At 38.7% G+C, this 18,404-nt stretch overlaps 1 protein-coding gene across 2 annotated transcripts in view; it reads left to right on the top strand.

Annotated features, from left to right (window-relative positions):
* Positions 1-18,404, top strand: part of RNF24 (ring finger protein 24) — an 87,583-nt gene that overhangs the window by 28,611 nt on the left and 40,568 nt on the right. Inside the window, exons 2-3 of one of the 2 annotated variants that reach the window (XM_037990826.2) lie at positions 6,149-6,217; positions 17,109-17,258. In XM_037990826.2, the coding sequence (XP_037846754.1) occupies positions 6,162-6,217; positions 17,109-17,258 (206 nt within the window). In that variant the 5' untranslated portion in view covers positions 6,149-6,161. The remainder of the gene's footprint in view (positions 1-6,148; positions 6,218-17,108; positions 17,259-18,404) is intronic. The other variant, XM_008019742.3, reaches the window with a different exon arrangement.

Genomic DNA, 18,404 nt, shown 5'->3' with positions numbered 1-18,404 from the left:
CATTTTAGGTCTTTTTTCCATGCCATAAATTCAAGATGGATTAAACATTTAAATTTAAGGTACAAAACTACGCAAATGAAAGAGAATATAAGTGGATATTTCTGTCATCTGATGTGGGGAAACCAAAGATAGAAATCGTAAAGCAGGGGCACAAACTCAGTGCCAACAGAAGCCAGGCAAGAAATTGAATCAGCCAAATACACTTGGTAGAAAGCAAAATCATGAAACCATCAATTTATTTTATTTTGTTTTTTTGATAGAGGTAGAAATATTTACATTGAGGAAAATAACAGCCTAAGCACAAATGGCAACCTGCATTTGGTCCAGAATTAGGAAGTGATAAGGAGTGGTAGAAATGGTGACAAATGGTGATTCTGTTGACATAGGGCCAGGCACACTTACACTGTAACCCATAAGCATTCAGCACCGCGCACCCCCCCAACACACACACACACACACACACACACACACACACAAATTGCACAACAACATGGCAGCCTGGGAGCAGAGGCCACTCAGCTCCAGGCTGTTTTTGCGGTGCAAGAATGGAGCCCAGGGTTATTAGATCTGACCTTTTTCTTTATAGAGCTGGAAATTGCTAATTTTATGTTAAATCTCCCAAATCTAAATTATCTTAATCTTTAAAACTTTGTATAGGCCAAACAAAGTACTTTTTCAGGCCAAATTCAGTCCAGAGGCCTTGGGTTTATGAACTGTGCTGTAAAGTTGTGGTTTTAGTTTCCAGATTATGCTTACACCTTTAAATGAGTTGGGATGCTTTCCATCATTTTTTTCTATACTCTGGATCAGTTTACAGTAGTTCCCCCTTATTTTCAGTTTCGCTTTCTGCAGTTTCAGTTACCCATGGTCAACTGTAGTCTGAAAATATTAAATGGAAAATTCCCAAAACAATTTGTAAGTTTTAGATTGTTCACCATTCTGAATAGTGTAATGAAATCTCAAGCTATAGTGCTCACTGCATCTCATCTAGGACGTGGATCATCCTGTGCCCAGTGTCTACATGCTGTGTACACTACCTGCCCATTAGGGTCTTGGTTATCAGCTCAAAAAAACATCGGGCTCGGTACTATCCAGGTTTTCAGGCATCGAGTGGACGTCTGTGAACATATCCACTGTCGATAAGCAGGGACTACTGTACATAGCAGACTACTTATCTATGCAAGTTTGGCGAGTTCTACCTTCATTGCCATTAGGGTCTGAAGCCTTTTTTGTGAAGACATTTCTGTATTTTCAAGTTTTCTTCTTGAGCCAGTTTTGGTTATATTCCTATAAAGTCTATTCTAGATTTTAAAATTAGTACTCAAATTATCTCATGGATGTTTTTAAATCTCTGCATAAGAATATTTTTTATCTGTCTCATTCTTAGTGTTTTGGTTAGTTGATTTCAATTCCTTTCATTGTTTTGTTTTAATTCATACATTTTTGTTTGACCTTTATTAATTCCTTCTTCTGGCTTATTTTGTTTGATTTGTTCTTTTTCTACTTTCCAGAATTGAATTCTTGTGTCCATTTATTTTCATTATTATTTTTTAGATTGATAATACAATCAGTTACACTTCCACACCTACACAGTAGCCTGTAAGAATACTTTTCCCACGTTGAAGGTTATGGATTTTTCTCTCAGTATGAGACTTTTTTCCCACAATGTGATTAACTTTCAAATGGTCTGTGATTTGTTTTAGTTACTTATTAGACAGAAGTTATTTTATTTTATTTTATTTTATTTTATTTTATTTTATTTTATTTTTTTGAGGTGGAGTTTCACTCTTGTCACCTAGGTTAGAGTGCAATGGCACAATCTCTGCTCACTGCAACCTCCGCTTCCTGGATTCAAGGGATTCTCCTGTCTCAGCCTCCTGAGTAGCTGGGATTACAGGCACCCACCACCACACCTGGCTAATTTTTGTATTTTTAGTAGAGACGGGGTTTCACCATGTTGGCCATGCTGGTCTCGAACTCCTGACCTCAGGCGATCTGCCCACCTTGGCCTCCCAAAGTGCTGCACTGAAATTACAGCTGTGAGCCACCACACCCAGCCTAAAGTCATTTTAAAGAATATTTTTTTAATTTATAAGTAGTTTCCTTTTATTTATCTTTTCATTGAGTTAATTTTACACATTGTAGTCACATATTGTGGCCTCTAAGAGCTCTGTTCTTTGGACTGTTCCTATGGCATAATAAATAATTTATCTAAATGTAGATGTTCCAGATTCATTTGAAAAGGTGTTTTCTTTGTTAAGACACAAAGTTATTTATACATACACACATACTCTATATAGATAAAATACAAAAATTTGCTGGGTGTGGTGGCGCACACCTGTAATCCCAGCTACTCAGGATGCTGAGGTTGCAGTGAGCCGAGATGGCACCGCTGCACTCTAGCCTGGGCGAGAGAGTGAGACTCCATCTCAAAAAAAAAAAAAAAAAATCTAGTTTTCTTCATTTCATAGTGTTTGGAATACAACAAAGTATTAACTACAGTTTCCCTGTTGCACTATAAAATACTAGAACTTATTCTTTGTACCTGACTCTATTTTTGTACCCATTAACCAACTTCTCTTCATCCTAGAGTCTTTCTGGGGTTTTTGTGTGTGTGCCAAATGGTGGGAGCTAGAGCCTTTTTAAATAGGAGGATTTAAACCACTTATTTTTCTCATGATTGAGTTTTCATTTTGTTCCTACCATTTTATTTTATATTTCTATCATTTACTTTCTTATGACTCCCCTTCTTCCCCTTTTTACCCTATATTTTGCTGAAATTATCCAGATTTCTTTGCTGCTTTTTCCTCTCTGCTAGTTATGAAAATTACATGTACTATTTGTGGCTCCCTACATTTTAAAATACATATTTAGATTTATACTTCTGTAACAACTTTTTAAATTAAGTAGTTATAACTTTTCAAAATAAAACTATTAGCACAACTTAACTTTCTTCTCCCCATTCATCTTCCATGCTTTGCTGACATAATCTGAAGGCTTAATCTAGATTACTGTGGGGGGTTTTAATTAGTGGAATGATTATGTACCTATATATAGAGAAAGAAGTGTACTTATGTGTCTGAAAATGTCTTTTTCCTTCTTTCTTTCTTTTTTTTTCCTATACAAATGAAAGATAGTTTGGCTGGATATACAGTTCTAGCATCACAGTTCTTTTCCATCAGACCTGTATAGATGTTGCTCCATTGTATATTTTTTAATTAAAATTTTTATTTTGAGATAACTGTAGACTCACATGCAGCTATAATAAACAGTACAGAAAGATCCTATGTACTCTTTTCACAATTTCCTGTAATGATAACATCTTGTAAAACTATAGTATAATATCATAACCAGGATATTAATTTTGATACAGTCAACATACAGAAGGTTTCCATCACATCAGGGATTTCTTACAGTACATCAAGATAAGTGTACTTATACAGTATGTAACCTTTTGGGATTGGCTTTTTTCATTCACCATAATTATCTGGAAAGTGATTCTGATTATTGCATCTATCTGTAGTTTGTTTCTTTTTATTGCTGAGTGGCATTTGATGATGTGCATACCCAAGTTTGTTTAATCATTCACCCATTGAATGATATTTGGGTTGTTTCTAATTTTAGACCATTAGAGATAGAGCTGCTATGAACATTTGTGTTGAGGTTTGTATGTGAACATAGGTCTTCACTTTCCTGGAATAAATACCCAGGAGTGCAACTGCTGAGTTGTATGGCAGTTGCATGTTTAATTTTACAAGAAACTGATAAACTGTTTTCCAGGGTGGCTATACCATATTATATTACCACCACCAAGATAAAATGCTCTAGTTTCTCTGCATTCTTGCCAGCATTTGGTGGTGTTACAACTTTTTACTTTAGCCATTCTGATAGGTATAATTTAGTAATTTCTCATTGTGGCTTTACATTCTATTTCCTGAATAGCTAATGATTTTGAACATACGTTTGTGTACTTATTTACCATCTGTATATTCCTTTTGGTGAAATATCTCTTTTGCCCATTTTCTAATTGAATTGTTTCCTAGGGCTGCCTTAACAAAGTGCCATAAACTGGGTGGGTTAAAACAACAGAAAATCTGTTGTCTCACAATTCTGGGGTTTAGAAGTCTGAAATCAAGATGTTGGTGGCCGGGCACAGTGGCTCACACCTGTGATCCCAACACTTTGGGAAGCCAAGGTGGGCAGATCACTTGAGTCTAGAAGTTCAAGACCAGCCTGACTAACATGGTGAAACCCCGTGTCTACTAAAAATACAAAAATTAACAGAGCATAGTGGTGCGCTCCTGTAGTCCCAGCTACTAGGGAGGCTGAGGCAGGAGAATCACTTGCAAAAAATAAATAAATAAATAAATAGCAAGGTTGTTCTGTCTGAGGGCTCCGAGAAAGGATTTGTTCATGCCTTTCTTCAAACTGCTGATGACAGCCAGCAATCCTTCAGTCTCTGCTTCTTATAATATCACACAGCATTCTCTCCTCCTATATCTCTCTCTGTCTCTTTTCCTCTTCTTATAAAGACACCAATCATATTGGATTACTCTAGTGTAACTTTAACTTCTTAATTACATCTTCAACACCCCTATTTTCAAATAAAGTCACATTCAAAGGTACTGGGAGTTACACCTTCACCATATCTTTTTGAGAACACAATTCAACCCATAATTGGTTGGGTTTTTACTATTGAGTTTTGTGTTTAGATATTAGCCCTTTGTCAGGTGTATGGTTTGCAAATATATTTTTCCTGGTCTTTTGCTTCTTTCTTCATCCTCTTGACAGAGTCTTTCAAGGCAAAAAAAAATTTTCATTTCAATGAAGTCCAATGTATCAATTTTTCCTTTTATACTCTTTGCTTTTGGTGTCAAGTCTGGAACTTTCTGCCTAATCCTAGATCCCAAATATCTTCTCTTAGGTTTTTTGTAACTATATCATTGTTTTGCATTTTAAGTTTAAGTTCAGGATCTATTTTGAGTTGTTTTTTGTGTGTGAGGTTAAGATCAAGATTCAATTTTTTTTGCCTATGGATGTCCCATTGTTCCAGCACTAATTGTTGAAAAGACTATATAGTCTCTCCATTGAGAAAGGATTGCACATTTCTCAAAAATCATTTGGGCTTATTTATGTACATCTATTTCTGGGTTCTTCATTTTGTTCCATTGACCCATGTGTCTGTCCTTTTACCAAAACCAATCAGTGTCTTTATTAGGCTATGACTCCTTATATTGAATAGACTGATTCCTCTCCCTTTAGTCTTCCTTTTTTTTTTTTTTTTTTTTTTTTTGAGACAGAGTCTGGCTCTGTCGCCGGGGCTGGAGTGCAGTGGCCGGATCTCAGTTCACTGCAAGCCCCGCCTCCCAGGTTTACGCCATTCTCCTGCCTCAGCCTCCCGAGTGGCTGGGACTACAGGCGCCCGCCACCTCGCCCGGCTAGTTTTTTGTATTTTTTAGTAGAGACGGGGTTTCACCGTGTTAGCCAGGATGGTCTCGATCTCCTGACCTTGTGATCCGCCCGTCTCGGCCTCCCAAAGTGCTGGGATTACAGGCTTGAGCCACCGCGCCCGGCCTAGTCTTCTTTTTTCAAAATTGCTTTAGCTATTTTATTTCCTTGTCTTTCTTTCTGTCTACATTTGTTAAACTTGTCTATGTCTACAAAAAAATTTGCTGGGATTTTGATAGGAATTATGTTAAACCTATATATCAATTTGGAGAGAATATCTTTCCTATGCTGAGTCTTCAGATCCATGAACACAGTATGTCTCTGCATTTATTTAGATCTTACTTGATTCCTTTAATCAGCGTTTTGTCATTTTTAGCATGTAAGTCCTGTACATATCTAATGTCTTATTAAATTTAATTCTTTGTATTTCTTTTTTTGAACAATGGTAAATGTCATTATATTTATAATTTCAGTGTTCATATGTTCATTGCTAATTTATAAAAATACAGTTGATTTTTATATGTGTATCTGGTATCCTGCAACCTTGCTGAACTCATTTATTAGTTTTAGAAATTTTTTTGAAGGTTCTTTGGGATTTTGTTGTTGTAGATGTTGATGTTGGCAAATAGGCTTGGTTTAATTTCTTCGTTTCTGATGTGTATGCCTTTTATTCCCTTTTCTACCTTATTGCACTGGCTAGAACTTCCAGCACTATGTTGAATAAGAGTGGTGAGAGCAGATATCCTGCCTTGTTCCCGGTCTTAGGGGGGTAAGTATTCAGTCTTTCACAATTAAGAATAATATTAGCTGTACAGTTTTTGTTGTTATTGTTTGGTTGGTTTTTGCCGGTTTGTTTTTTGTAGATGGTTTTTAACATGTTGAAGAAGTTCTTTTCCATTTCTGTTTCTGGGAGTTTTTAAATTTCTGTTTGCTGATGTTTGTGAAATGTGTTTTTTTTAAATCAGTTAATATGACCATGTGATTTTTCTTCTTTAGCCATTTAATATGGGTAGATTACTTTGATTTTTTTTTTTTTTTTTAATATTAAGCCAGCCCTGCATCTCTTGAATAAACCTTACTTGGTCATGGTGTTGTAAAAGTCTATTTACATATTGCCAAATTCTACTTGCTAATATTTTGTTAAGAATTTTTGTGTCTGTATTTGCCAGATACTGTCTTTATCTGGTTTTGATATCAAGATCACATTGGCTTCAAAAAATGCTTTGAGAAATGTTCCCTCCCATTCTCTGCAAAAGATTGTCAAGGATTTGTGCTCATTCTTATTTCAACTTTTGGTAGAATTCTCTGGTAAAAGCATCTTGGCCTGGAGCTTTCTTTTTTGTGAATTTTTAAATGACTAATTCAGTTTCTTTGATAGTTATAAAACTCTTCACATTATCTGTCTTATATCAGGTGAGTTTTTGTAGTTTGTGTTTTTTGAGGAATTGGTCTGTTTTATTTATATTACTAAATTTATGTCTGTATATGTGTGTATACCCTTCTTATCCTTTTGATGTCTGCAGCGTCTATAGTGATCTCTCCTATTTAATTGTTGATATAGGTAATTTGTGTCTTCTCTCTTTTTTTTTTTTGTCATTCTTCCTAGAGATTTGTCAGTGTTATTGATCATTTCAAAGAACAGACTCAGCTTTTTGTTTCATTGATTTTTCTCTGTTGTTTTCCTGTTTCTCAATTTAATTGGTTTCTGTTATTTACTGTTTCTTTTTTCCTGATTAACTTGCCCTTTTTCTAGGTTCTTGATGTAGGAGTTTAGATTATTGATTTGAGATTTTCTTATTTTCTTATGTGTGCATTTAGTGCTATGAATTACCCACTCAGCACTGCTTTACCTATGTCTCTCAAATTTTGATGTGTTGTATTTTCATTTTCTTTTTTTTTATTTTGAGACGGAGTTTTGTGCATGTCACCCAGGCTGGAGTGCCGTGGCATGATCTCAGCTCACTGCAACCTCCACCTCCGGTGTTCAATCAATTCCTCTGCCTCAGCCTTCCAAGTAGCTGGGATTACAGGCCCCTGCCACCACACCTAGCTAATTTTTGTGTTTTTAGTAGAGACGGGGTTTCACCATGTTGGCTAGGCTGGTCTCAAACTCCTGACCTCAGGTGAACCACCCGCCTCGACCTCCCAAAGTGCTGGGATTACAGGTGTAAGCCATTGTGCCGGCTCCCCGCCCCCCCCCCCCTTTTTTTTCTAACTGAGACGGAGTTAAAACAGCAGTGCAATGTTGGCTCACTGCAATCTCCGCCGCCAGGGTTCAAGCGATCCTCATGCCTCAGCCTCCTGAGTGACTGGAACTACAGGTGCGTGCCACCACGCCCGGCTAATTTTTTTGTATTTTTAGTAGAGATGGGGTTTCACCATGTTGGCCAGTCTGGTCTTGAACTCCTGACCTCAGGTGATCTGCCTGCCTCGGCCTCCCAAAATGCTGGGATTACAGCCGTGAGCCACCACACCCAGCCTGTATTTTCACTTTCAATCAATTCAGTGTATTTTTTAAAATTTCTTTTAGGACCTCTTTTTAACTTATAGATTAGTTAAAAGTGTGTTGATTAGTTTCTAAGTGTTTGAATATTTTCTTGCTACCTTTCTGTTATAAATGTCTAGTTTGATTCAACTATGTCCAGTTACACACTCTATATGAGTTTGATTTTTGAAAGTTTGTTTGAGATTTGTTTTATGACCAGGGATGTGGTCTGTCCTGGTGTAGGTGCCATGGGTATTTGAAAATAATGTATATTTTGCTGTTGCTCGGTAGAGTGCTCTATAAATTTTGATTAGATCCTGTTGTCTAATTGTGTTGTTGAATTTTTCTTTATCCTTGCTGGTTTTCTAGTTGTTTCATCAGTTGTTGAGAGATGGTTTTGAAGTCTTTGAGTATAATTATAGATTTGTTTGTATCTCCTTTCAGTTCAGTCAGTTTTTACTTCACAAGTTTTGCAGCTCTGTTGTTTTGTGCATGCACATTTAGGATTGCTATGTATTTTTCATGGGTTGACCATTTTATCATTATGTAATGTTTCTTTCTCTCTCTGGTAGTTTTATTTGCTCTGAAGTCTGCTTTGATGTTTATATAGCCACTCCTGCTTTCTTTTGATTAATGCTTGCATTACATATCTTTTTCCATCCTTTTCAATGTGCATGTATCATTATTTTTAAAGTGAGTTTCATGTAGACAGCATATTATTGGGTAATGTTTTTTAATTCATTCTGTCAATCTCTGTGTTTTAATTGGCGTATTTAAACCATTTATACTTAAGCTTGCCATTTTAAACTTTGTTTTCTGTTTGTTTTCATTGTTTTTTATTTCTGTTGCTTGAATAATTTTTTGAAGTTCTTTTTGATTTTTTGTAGTGTTTTGAGTGTATGTCTTTGTATAGTTTTCTTACTGAATGCTGTAGGCATTATATTATATATGCAGTCTACTAGTATACTTTACCAGTTCAGGCTAGAAATCTTACCTCTTTTTATGTCCCTTTATCCTCCCTTATTTTTAATATGCTCATCTTAAGTATTTCCTCTGAATACATTTAGAACCGGGTTGGAGAATTATAATTTTTCTTCAACCATTGAATGTGATTTAGAAAACTCAAGAGAAGGAAGTTTATGGTATTTACCCTTATATTTGTTTACCATGTTGTTTCTTCCTTCTTGATGTTCCAAGGTTCCTTTTCTTATTTCCTTTCTGTTAAGACAGCTTCCTTTAGTCACTCCTTAAGAGTAGATCTGCTAGCAACAAATTCCCTTTGTTTTCCTTCATGCAAGGCTGTCTTGATTTCCTGTTTCATTCCTGAAGGGTATTTTGCTGGATGTAGGATTTTGGGTTGATGGCTCTTTTCTTTCAGCACTTGAAAAATGTGTTCCTTCATTTTGGCCTCCATTGTTTCTGATGAGAAATCTCTGCTTTCATATTATTTCCCCCAATGGTATCTCCTTAGTTGCTTTCAAGATTTTTATTGTTCTTTTAACTTAATTACCTCTGCAAATAAAAAAAAAAGATTTTGTTGTTGTTGTTAGTTTTCAGAAGTTTGACTATGATGTGTCTTGTTGTAGATTTCTTTGGGTTTATTCTCTTTGGAGTTTGTTCAGCTTCTTAAATCTGTACATTTATGTACAGATTCCTCAGCTTCCCGAGTAGCTGGGATTACAGGTGCCCACCACCATGCCTGGATAATTTTTGTATTTTTAGTAGAGACAGAGTTTCATCATGTTTGCCAGGCTGGTCTCAAACTCCTAACCTCAAGTGATCCACCCACGTTGGCCTCCCAAAGTGCTGGGATTACAGGCATGAGCCACCGTGCCCAGCCCTGGTTCACTTACGCTTTCCCCTTTCTTCTCCGTTCTGCTGTTGGGCCCATTGCTTAGTTTTAGTTTTTTTATTTCAATTGTTGTGTTTTTCAGTTCTATAATTTCTATTGTGTTCCTCTTTATATCTTCTGTTTCTTTGCTGAGATTTTCAGTGTTTTCACTTGTTTCAAGCATGTTCATAAATGCTTGCTTAAACATTTTGATGATGGCTGCTTTAAAATCTTCATCAGATAATTTTAACATTTTTGTCATTGGCATTAACATCTGTTAATTGTCATTTCTCATTTGATTTGTGATCTTCCTAGTGTTGATATGATGAGTAATTTTTAGTTGGAACCTGGACATTTTGTGTATTATGTTATGAGACTCTGGATTTTATTTAAACCTTCTGTGTTAACTGGCTTCCTCTGACACCAGTGGGTGTCAGTGAAATGGTGGGTTGTAATGCTGCTTCATTAATGCCAGGTAAAGGTAGAAGTCCAGGTTCCCTACTCAGCCTCTATTGACATGGGGGGCAAGGACAGGGCAGGAATGGAGTTCCAGCTCTCAACTAGGCTTTCACTGATACCTCTTTGGCTGGGACAGGTAGGAGTGCTTGTTGCCAGTTGGTGGTGGTAAAATCCTGATTCTTCACTAGATCCTCCTCTGTCATCACCCCAGTGAGGACACTTTGTTACTGCTGGATAGGGGTAGAAGTCAGGGTCCACATGTAGTCTCCACTGATATCACTGAGGTGGGGCCTCATTTTCACCATGTTGGGTAAAAATTCCAGCTGGCCAACATGGTGAAACTCGGTCTCTACTAAAAATATAAAAATTAGCTGAGCGTGGTGGTGGGCGCCTTTAGTCCCAGCTACTCGGGAGGCTGAGGCAGGAGAATCGCTTGAACCCGGGAGGCGGAGGTTGCAGTGAGCCGAGATCACACCACTGCACTCCAGCCTGGCGACAGAGCAAGACTCCGTCTCAAACAAGCAAAAAGAAAACAAACAAACAACAACAACAAAAAAATCCAGCTTCCTACTTGGCCTTTTCTAACACTATCCCAGCAAAATGGCTGGGGGCATCTTGTTACATCCTGGCAAGAGTGAAAATCTAGGCTCTGCCTTCAGCCTTTGCTGGCATGTCCGTAGGGGTGTGGCCATAGTTTTTTCTGGGTTGTTTAACTGAAGTAGGGCAATTCTTGTTTAAAAGCTTTCAGTCTTGTTAGACTACTCCTTTTGTGATTCTTTGGCTAGAGAGAACAGGTTCAGTGGGGCTTTTTTTTTTTTTTTTGTCTTCACCTGTTGGCATTCTGGTTTGCCAACTTTGCCAGCTCTAAGTCTGGGATACAGGAGACAAATACAAAGCCCAGAGAACTCATTACCATGCTATTCCTTGGGTCCCCAGGTCCCTAGTTAGTGTGCTACCTTCTGTCCAACTTAATGTCCATGTTTTTTAGTTATATTTAGCTGGATAAATAGGGAAATGCATGTGTATGCCATCTTTCTGGAGTCAGAAGTCTACCTGACTGTCTTTTAATGGAGATACAGACAGTGATTCCATTATCTTTTGTTGTTGTATTTTAGTTAATAATGAAAACTAACATTTCTCAAGTACCCAGTATGTGCCCAGATACTGTTCTAAGTGCTTTTCGTGTGTGGAGTCATTTAATTCCTTTAAAACTTTATGAAATAGTTACTAGTATTATTCTGTCTTATCAGATGAGGAAACTGAGACAGAAAAGATAAGTAACAATCCCCAAATTACTGGCAAATCCATGGTTAAACCCCTGGCTTTCTGACTCCATAAGCCCACTCTAATACTCATGGCCTAAGATAAATCTCAAATTTATATGCTTTCCATTATAACAACTTTTTTTTTTTTTTTTTTGGAAACTTGTCACAGTTTTTCTATCATAGAATTCAGAAATTTTACTAGGATCTGTCTAAATATAGGTCTTATTTTTAAAATAATTCTCTCTAGAACCAAGCATATCCATTAGATCAGAAAGCTTAGGTCTTTCTACTGATCAGTGACATGTTTTTAAAATTTTTAATCTTTCCTCACATCCACCCACTCAAAAAAAGATTTTGCAGAAGGTGTCTCATGTGGTCATAAAGATACTCAATAAAGAACAAAGAAGTTAGTTCCTTCTAATATGCCAAAAGCTTTCTTTTTTTAGAGATAGTCTTACTTTGTCACCCAGGCTGGAGCATAGTGGCAGTATCACAGCTCACTGTAACCTTGAATTCCTGGGCTCAAGTGATCCTCCCATCTTAGCCTCCAGAGTAACTAGTACTACAGGCACGTGCCACCATGCCCACCTAATTTTTTAATTTTTATTTTTATTTGTAGAGGTGGGGTCTCCCTATGTCTCCCAGGCTGGTCTCAAACCCCTGGCCTCGAGCAGTCCTCCCCACTCAGCCTCCCAAAGTACTGGGGTTGCAGGCATTAACCACTGTACCCAGGCCCCTTTCTGAGCAATTTTTTTTTTTCCTTTGAGATGGAGTCTGTCTGTGTCCCAGGCTAGAGTGCAATGGCGCCATCTCAGCTCACTGCAACCTCCACCTCCGGGGTTGAACCTAATCTGCCTCAGTTTACTAAGAAGCTGGGATTACAGGCACATGCCACCAGGCCCAGCTAATTTTTGTATTTTTAGTAGAGATAGGTTTCACCATGTTGACCAGGCTGGTCTCAAACTCCTGACCACGTGATCTACCCGCCTGGGCCTCCCAAAGTGTTGTGGTTACAGGCGTGAGCCACCACACGCAACCACATGTTACATTTTGTATTCTTTCTTTTTTTTTTTTTGTCGCCAGGCTGGAGTGCAGTGGCGTGATCTTGGCTTACTGCAACCTCTGACTCCATGGTTCAAGGGATTCCCCTGCCTCAGCCTCCCAAGTAGCTGAGATTACAGGCATGCGTCACCACGCCCAGCTAATTTTTGTATTTTTATAGAGACAGGGTTTCACCATATTGACTAGGATGGTCTTGATCTCCCGACCTCATGATCTGCCCGCCTCAGGCTCCCAAAGTGCTGGGATTACAGGCGTGAGCCACCGTGCCCGGCACTTCTGAGAATTTTTGAAGCAAAACTAGAATACTGACTCCTGGGAAGATGATATGGTATTGTCCAGGGAACAGGAACTGATCTAAGAAAAATGTGGCTACCAACCATGCTTTGAGGAATGCTACTGCAGCCTCATTTAGCTGTAGTGTATTGTGTTAAACTCAGGTCCTGTAGGCATCCAAATCTCAAGTAATCTGTCCCTCTTAGAACTTCTTTGTTCTAAGATTGCTGATAAAATACTCAAATCTTCTTGTCTTTTTTGTTTGTTTGTTTGGGTTTGGTTTTAATAAACTGACGGTGATTTGAAATTTAGGTTGAGGCTAGAGATTTCAAGAACTGAATTTACATAAGGGGAAAAAAAGGTTTTCACGTGAATGAAGTTGGAAATGCCAAGTAAGATACAACAGTGTGCTGTATGTTCTATTTCTCCTCTTTACTCCCACAAGGAGCAATTACTAAATAACTTACATGTGTAAGACTTCAATAGCAAAGAATGCATATTACTAAGATGATGAATATGTAGCCTTTTATAAATTAAAAGATTAATACTCCTGCTGAAAATACATTATGATGAAAATTTTGTAAAAACTAATGTATTACTAGATCAGGATTAACATCTTGGAATAATCTACCATCTACTTAAATTGTTGGTCCAACATATCAATTGTAGCAAAGCCATTTTATTTACTAAAACAAAGGGAGAAAAATTCCTAAAATATATGCTGCATCAACATATCTTCTACCAGCCTAGATCCCTCTGGTAATTGGGGTTTATTAAAAGGCCCTGCTGGGTAGTGAGGACTCACAAAATTCTCAACATCCAGCCCCCAGCAGCACTAAGGCAGATGTCTCTTCCCTCTGATGACAGTGCTACCTCTACTGCTGTGTGTGTCTGAGTTTGTTCAGAATGCTACAAGAATTGTACCAATTTCGAGGACCTTGCAGAGCAACATTCCCACACCACTGGCCTCACTCCTACCCAACCTGTATTATTGGCTGCCTTTGGCCAGACAAGGTTTCTAGTTCCTGCGTCTGGAGGCCAGGTTGGCAGGCCACCTGACAGAAAGCTTGTCAGTGAGTGCAGACGAGCTCCCTGTGAAAGGGGTACTTGGTTTGGTGGAATCCTCTCCAGAGACATTATTTTTGTCAAGGCTTCTTTTATGTTATTTACTACTTTATTTATTTATTTATTTTGAGGCGGAGTCTTGCTCTGTCCCCCAGGCTGGAGTGCGATCTCGGCTCACTGCAAGCTCTGCCTCCCAGGTTCACGCCATTCTCCTGCCTCAGCCTCCCGAGCAGCTGGGACTACAGGCGTCCGCCACCACAGCCGGCTAATTTTTTTGTATTTTTAGTAGGGACGGGGTTTCACCGTGTTAGCCAGGATGGTCTGGATCTCCTGACCTCGTGATCCACCCGCCTCGGCCTCCCAAAGTGCTGGGATTACAGACTTGAGCCACCGCGCCCGGCCACTTTCTTTTCTTTTGTTTTTGTTTTTTTTTTTTTTTTTTGAGGCAGAGCCTCATTCTTTTGTCCAGGCTGGAGTGCAGTGGCGTGATCTCAGCTCACTGCAACTTCTGCCTCCCGGGTTCAAGCTGTTCTTATGTCTCAGCCTCCCAAGTAGCTGTGATTATAGGCGCCCGCCACTGCGCCGAGCTATTCTCATGTCTCAGCCTACTGAGTAGCTGGGATTACAGGCGCCCGCCACCACGCCCGGCTAATTTTTGTATTTTTAGTAGAGACGGGATTTCTCCATGTTGGTCAGGTTGGTCTCGAACTCCTGACCTCAGGTGATCCGTTCGCATTGGCCTCCCAAACTGCTGGGATTACAGGCGTGAGCCACCACGCCTGGCCGTTATTTACTACTTTGATTTAATGTCATTCCCTTTCACCCCCACACACACACTAAAGCCTTAATAGTTTTGTCCTCTTAGAGTTTTCAGACACTTCATTATCTGCTATCTCATTTTATCCTTTCAGGAATTCCTTAAAGTTGATTGATAGGACAGTCATACCATTTGAAAGATGAGAAAATTGAAGTATAGATGAAGCTCTGACATTTAGACAGTGACATCCTGGGAGCAAGCATCCAGATTTGCTGACTGCAAACCTCTCTATCTTTCTACCATACCATTTTCTGTCACTTGCCTGTTTCCTCTCTCTTAGGTTGCCCAGTACAGATACTTAATCTGTTATTTTCTTTTTTCTTTTTTTTTTTTTTTTAAGATAGAGTCTCACTCTGTTGCCCAGGGTGGAGTGCAGTGGAGCAATCTTGGCTCACTACCACCTCCCTGGTTTGAGCGATTCCCCTGCACTTAGCCTCCTGAGTAGCTGGGATTGCAAGTGCGTGCCACCACACCCGGTTAATTTTTGCATCTTTAGTAGAGGTGCATTTTTGCCATGTTGGCCAGGCTGGTCCCAAACTCCTGACCTCAGGTGATCCACCCGCCTCAGCCTCCCAAAGTGCTGGGATTACAGGTGTGAGCCATGGCACCTGGCCTAATCCCTTATTTTCTAAGGTGAGAGATATTTTACCAAGCCAGTCTTGTCTGGGGAGGCATATTTGTAAGGGATTAAAGGACAGTCTTGGCTATAACAAGGGTCATCAAGTGAGGCCCTGTCAGAAATACGAAAGTTAAGAGCTAAGTTTTGTGCCCTGTAATTTTCTAATAGCTCCACAGCGTATGTCACTCCTTAACTACATCCTTCCTTCCCTTTCTAAGAAGATCTGAATGTAGGAAAAAGGAAATTAAATATGTATTTGAGTAAAAGCACTTGCTCTAACTGAGCCAACCCAGAAAATGGCCAAAGGTTCAAAATTAAATATTACCCATTATTTATGTTTGGAAGCTCTCAGAGAAGAATTTACATGGGATGAAGTTGTTCTTTGCAGGTACTGACTTCCTGATATACGTTACTAGATACTAGAAACTAATAATAAGATTTAGGTTTCAGGTACAGCCAGTTAACATCTCAGTGGTGTCAACAGTGTAAATACACTCTTCTGGGAACCTACAAGAAAACTAAAAATCTGTGAACACATTTTTAATTTACCATGCATAAATAAAAGTAGAAGTTTTCTTTGCTTGGTGGAGTTTTGTTTGGGTTTGGATTTGTTGTATTCATAATTATAATTCCATTATCAGTCTTTGGTCTTAATATGCAGGCCTGGCAGGAGCTCTTTATTTTGTAAGGAATCAAAGTGACAAACTACAGCTTATCACTTACAGGAGAGGCAACTTTTATCTGTGGAATTTTAACTGTAGTGATAAGTATTCTCAAACAAACTGACAGAAATAGTCCTTTTTTTAACGTTTAAACAACACTTACTGTTTCTGATTATAAAAGTAACACATGAGAAAGGCAGTGGAGCAAATGGACTGAGAGTGCTGAGTTTGGAGTTGGAGAGGCTCTGGCTGTGTACATACTTGGTCAGTCATGGCCGTGGGACCAGAACTGTCTAAGCTTCAGTTTCCTTGTCTATAAAATGGGGAGAAATTGGCCGGGCGCGGTGGCTCACACCTGTAATACCAGCACTTTGGGAGGCCAAGTGGGGACGATTGCTTGAGCCCACGAGTTCAAGACCAGCCTGGGCAACATGCTGAGACCCTATCTCTACAAAAAAATTTTTTTAAATTAGCTAGGTATGGTGGCACGTGCCGGTAGTCCTAGCTATTTGGGGGGCTGAAGCGGGAGAATCGCTTGAGCCTGGGAGATTAAGGCTGCAGTGAACTGAGATCACACCATTGCACTCTAGCCTGGGGTGACAGAGTAAGACCGTGTCTCAAAAGAAAAAAAAATTACTTTAAAATGTTTTTGTGACCCTTTAATACTGTAACGTATGACTATATAATTAATTATTATCTCCTTGTGAGATATCTCAGTTATTTCTAATATTTTAGCATTATAAATATTGCTACTTCAAGGGTTATTAGGTTAAAGGCTAAAGAGTTTGAAGAATCTTAAAACTTTTTTTCTTTTTGCACTTCTCTGAGGTTGAACATTTTCATGTTTATTAATTACTGGCATTATTTCAGTGAAATGCATTTTAGTGAATAAATGCAACTTGCAAAGCTTTTAATGTAGACTCTCCAGTCTCTGAAATAGTGCCAGGTACATAGTAGTAAATATTTGGCATGGTGAATGAATGAATGGCAAGAATATTAACACTTTGTCTACCATATTTGTTTCAGATGGGGTCATTGTGCTTCTATACGTGCACAATGATAATGTTGTCTTTGTTCTTAGTCTTTACCTATTTTTTTTTCCATTCTTTTCTTCCCCCACAGTTCATCCATGAGCTCGGATTTCCCACATTACAACTTCAGGATGCCTAATATTGGATTCCAGAATCTGCCTCTCAACATATATATTGTGGTTTTTGGTACTGCTATATTTGTCTTCATCCTTAGTTTACTCTTCTGTTGCTACTTGATTAGGTAACCAATTTTCATTCTATGTTACTTCAACATATGTTAAACAATCAGTAATCAAGTTTCTATCCTCAGATTTTTTTTAAAAAATGAAGTATGAGAATTGGGAAAATTTTAAAAAATTAAGATGGCTTAACACTTTAATCTGTGCATTAGTAATCAGTAAAACACCTTTATATAATCTTCAATCTTATCTACTGATGAAGTGTTTTACTCTGTAGGAGAAAATTGTCCTTATTTATTTTTCTGCCTTTCTACCTTTTTACCAAATACACATATGTCATTGTCTATCTTCAAGATTTAACTACTCTCACAGAGATTTCAAAATTGCTTTTCAAGAAGGTATGGCCTCCTTGTTAGCTAAAGTCCCTACTTTAGGTGATCCGCTCACCTGGGCCTCCCAAAGTGCTAGGATTACAGGCATGAACCACTGAGCCCGGCCTCCCCTACTTTTCTGATACCTAAAGTCGGGAGTTCTCGACCAGCCTGGCCAACATGGTGGAACCTCGTATCTACCAAAAATACAAAAATTAGCTGGGCATGGTGGCTCATGCCTGTAATCCCAGCTGCCTAGGAGGCTGAGGCAGGAAAATCACTGGAACCCAGAAGGCGGAGGTTGCAATGAACCAAGATCGTGCCATTGTACTCCAGCCTGGGCGACAGAGCAAGACTCCATCTCAAAAAATAAAATAATAAAGAAACATAAAGGATGCTCCTTATATCTCATAGAGATGTTGACTGCTTATGACTTTTATTTCTTCCTCAAATTAATTAAATACTTGAGACAAATACAATTGTAATCTATAGAAAAAACCTTTACAAAACCTGTTTATTTCCAGAAATTCCTTTTTCTAACATTTCTATTAAACTATTATTTAAATAATTAGATCAGCCAGGTGCAGTGACTCACGTCCAAAATCCCAACACTGGGAGGCTGAGGTGGGTGGATCACCTGAGGTCAGGAGTTTGAGACCAGCCTGGCCAACATGGTGAAATCTTGTCTCTACTAAAAATACAAAAATTAGCTAGGTGTGGTGGTGGGCACCTGTAATCCCAGCTACTTGGCAGGAGAATCCCTTGAACCCGGGAGGGAGAGATTGCAGTGAGCCAAGATCATGCCATTGCAGTCCAGCCTGGACAACAAGAACAAAA

This window comes from Chlorocebus sabaeus, chromosome 2 (assembly GCF_047675955.1).
Source record: "Chlorocebus sabaeus isolate Y175 chromosome 2, mChlSab1.0.hap1, whole genome shotgun sequence".
NCBI lineage: Eukaryota > Metazoa > Chordata > Mammalia > Primates > Cercopithecidae > Chlorocebus > Chlorocebus sabaeus.
The sequence above is the reverse complement of the archived record's forward strand: the minus strand, read 5'-3'. Positions and strand labels throughout refer to the sequence as shown.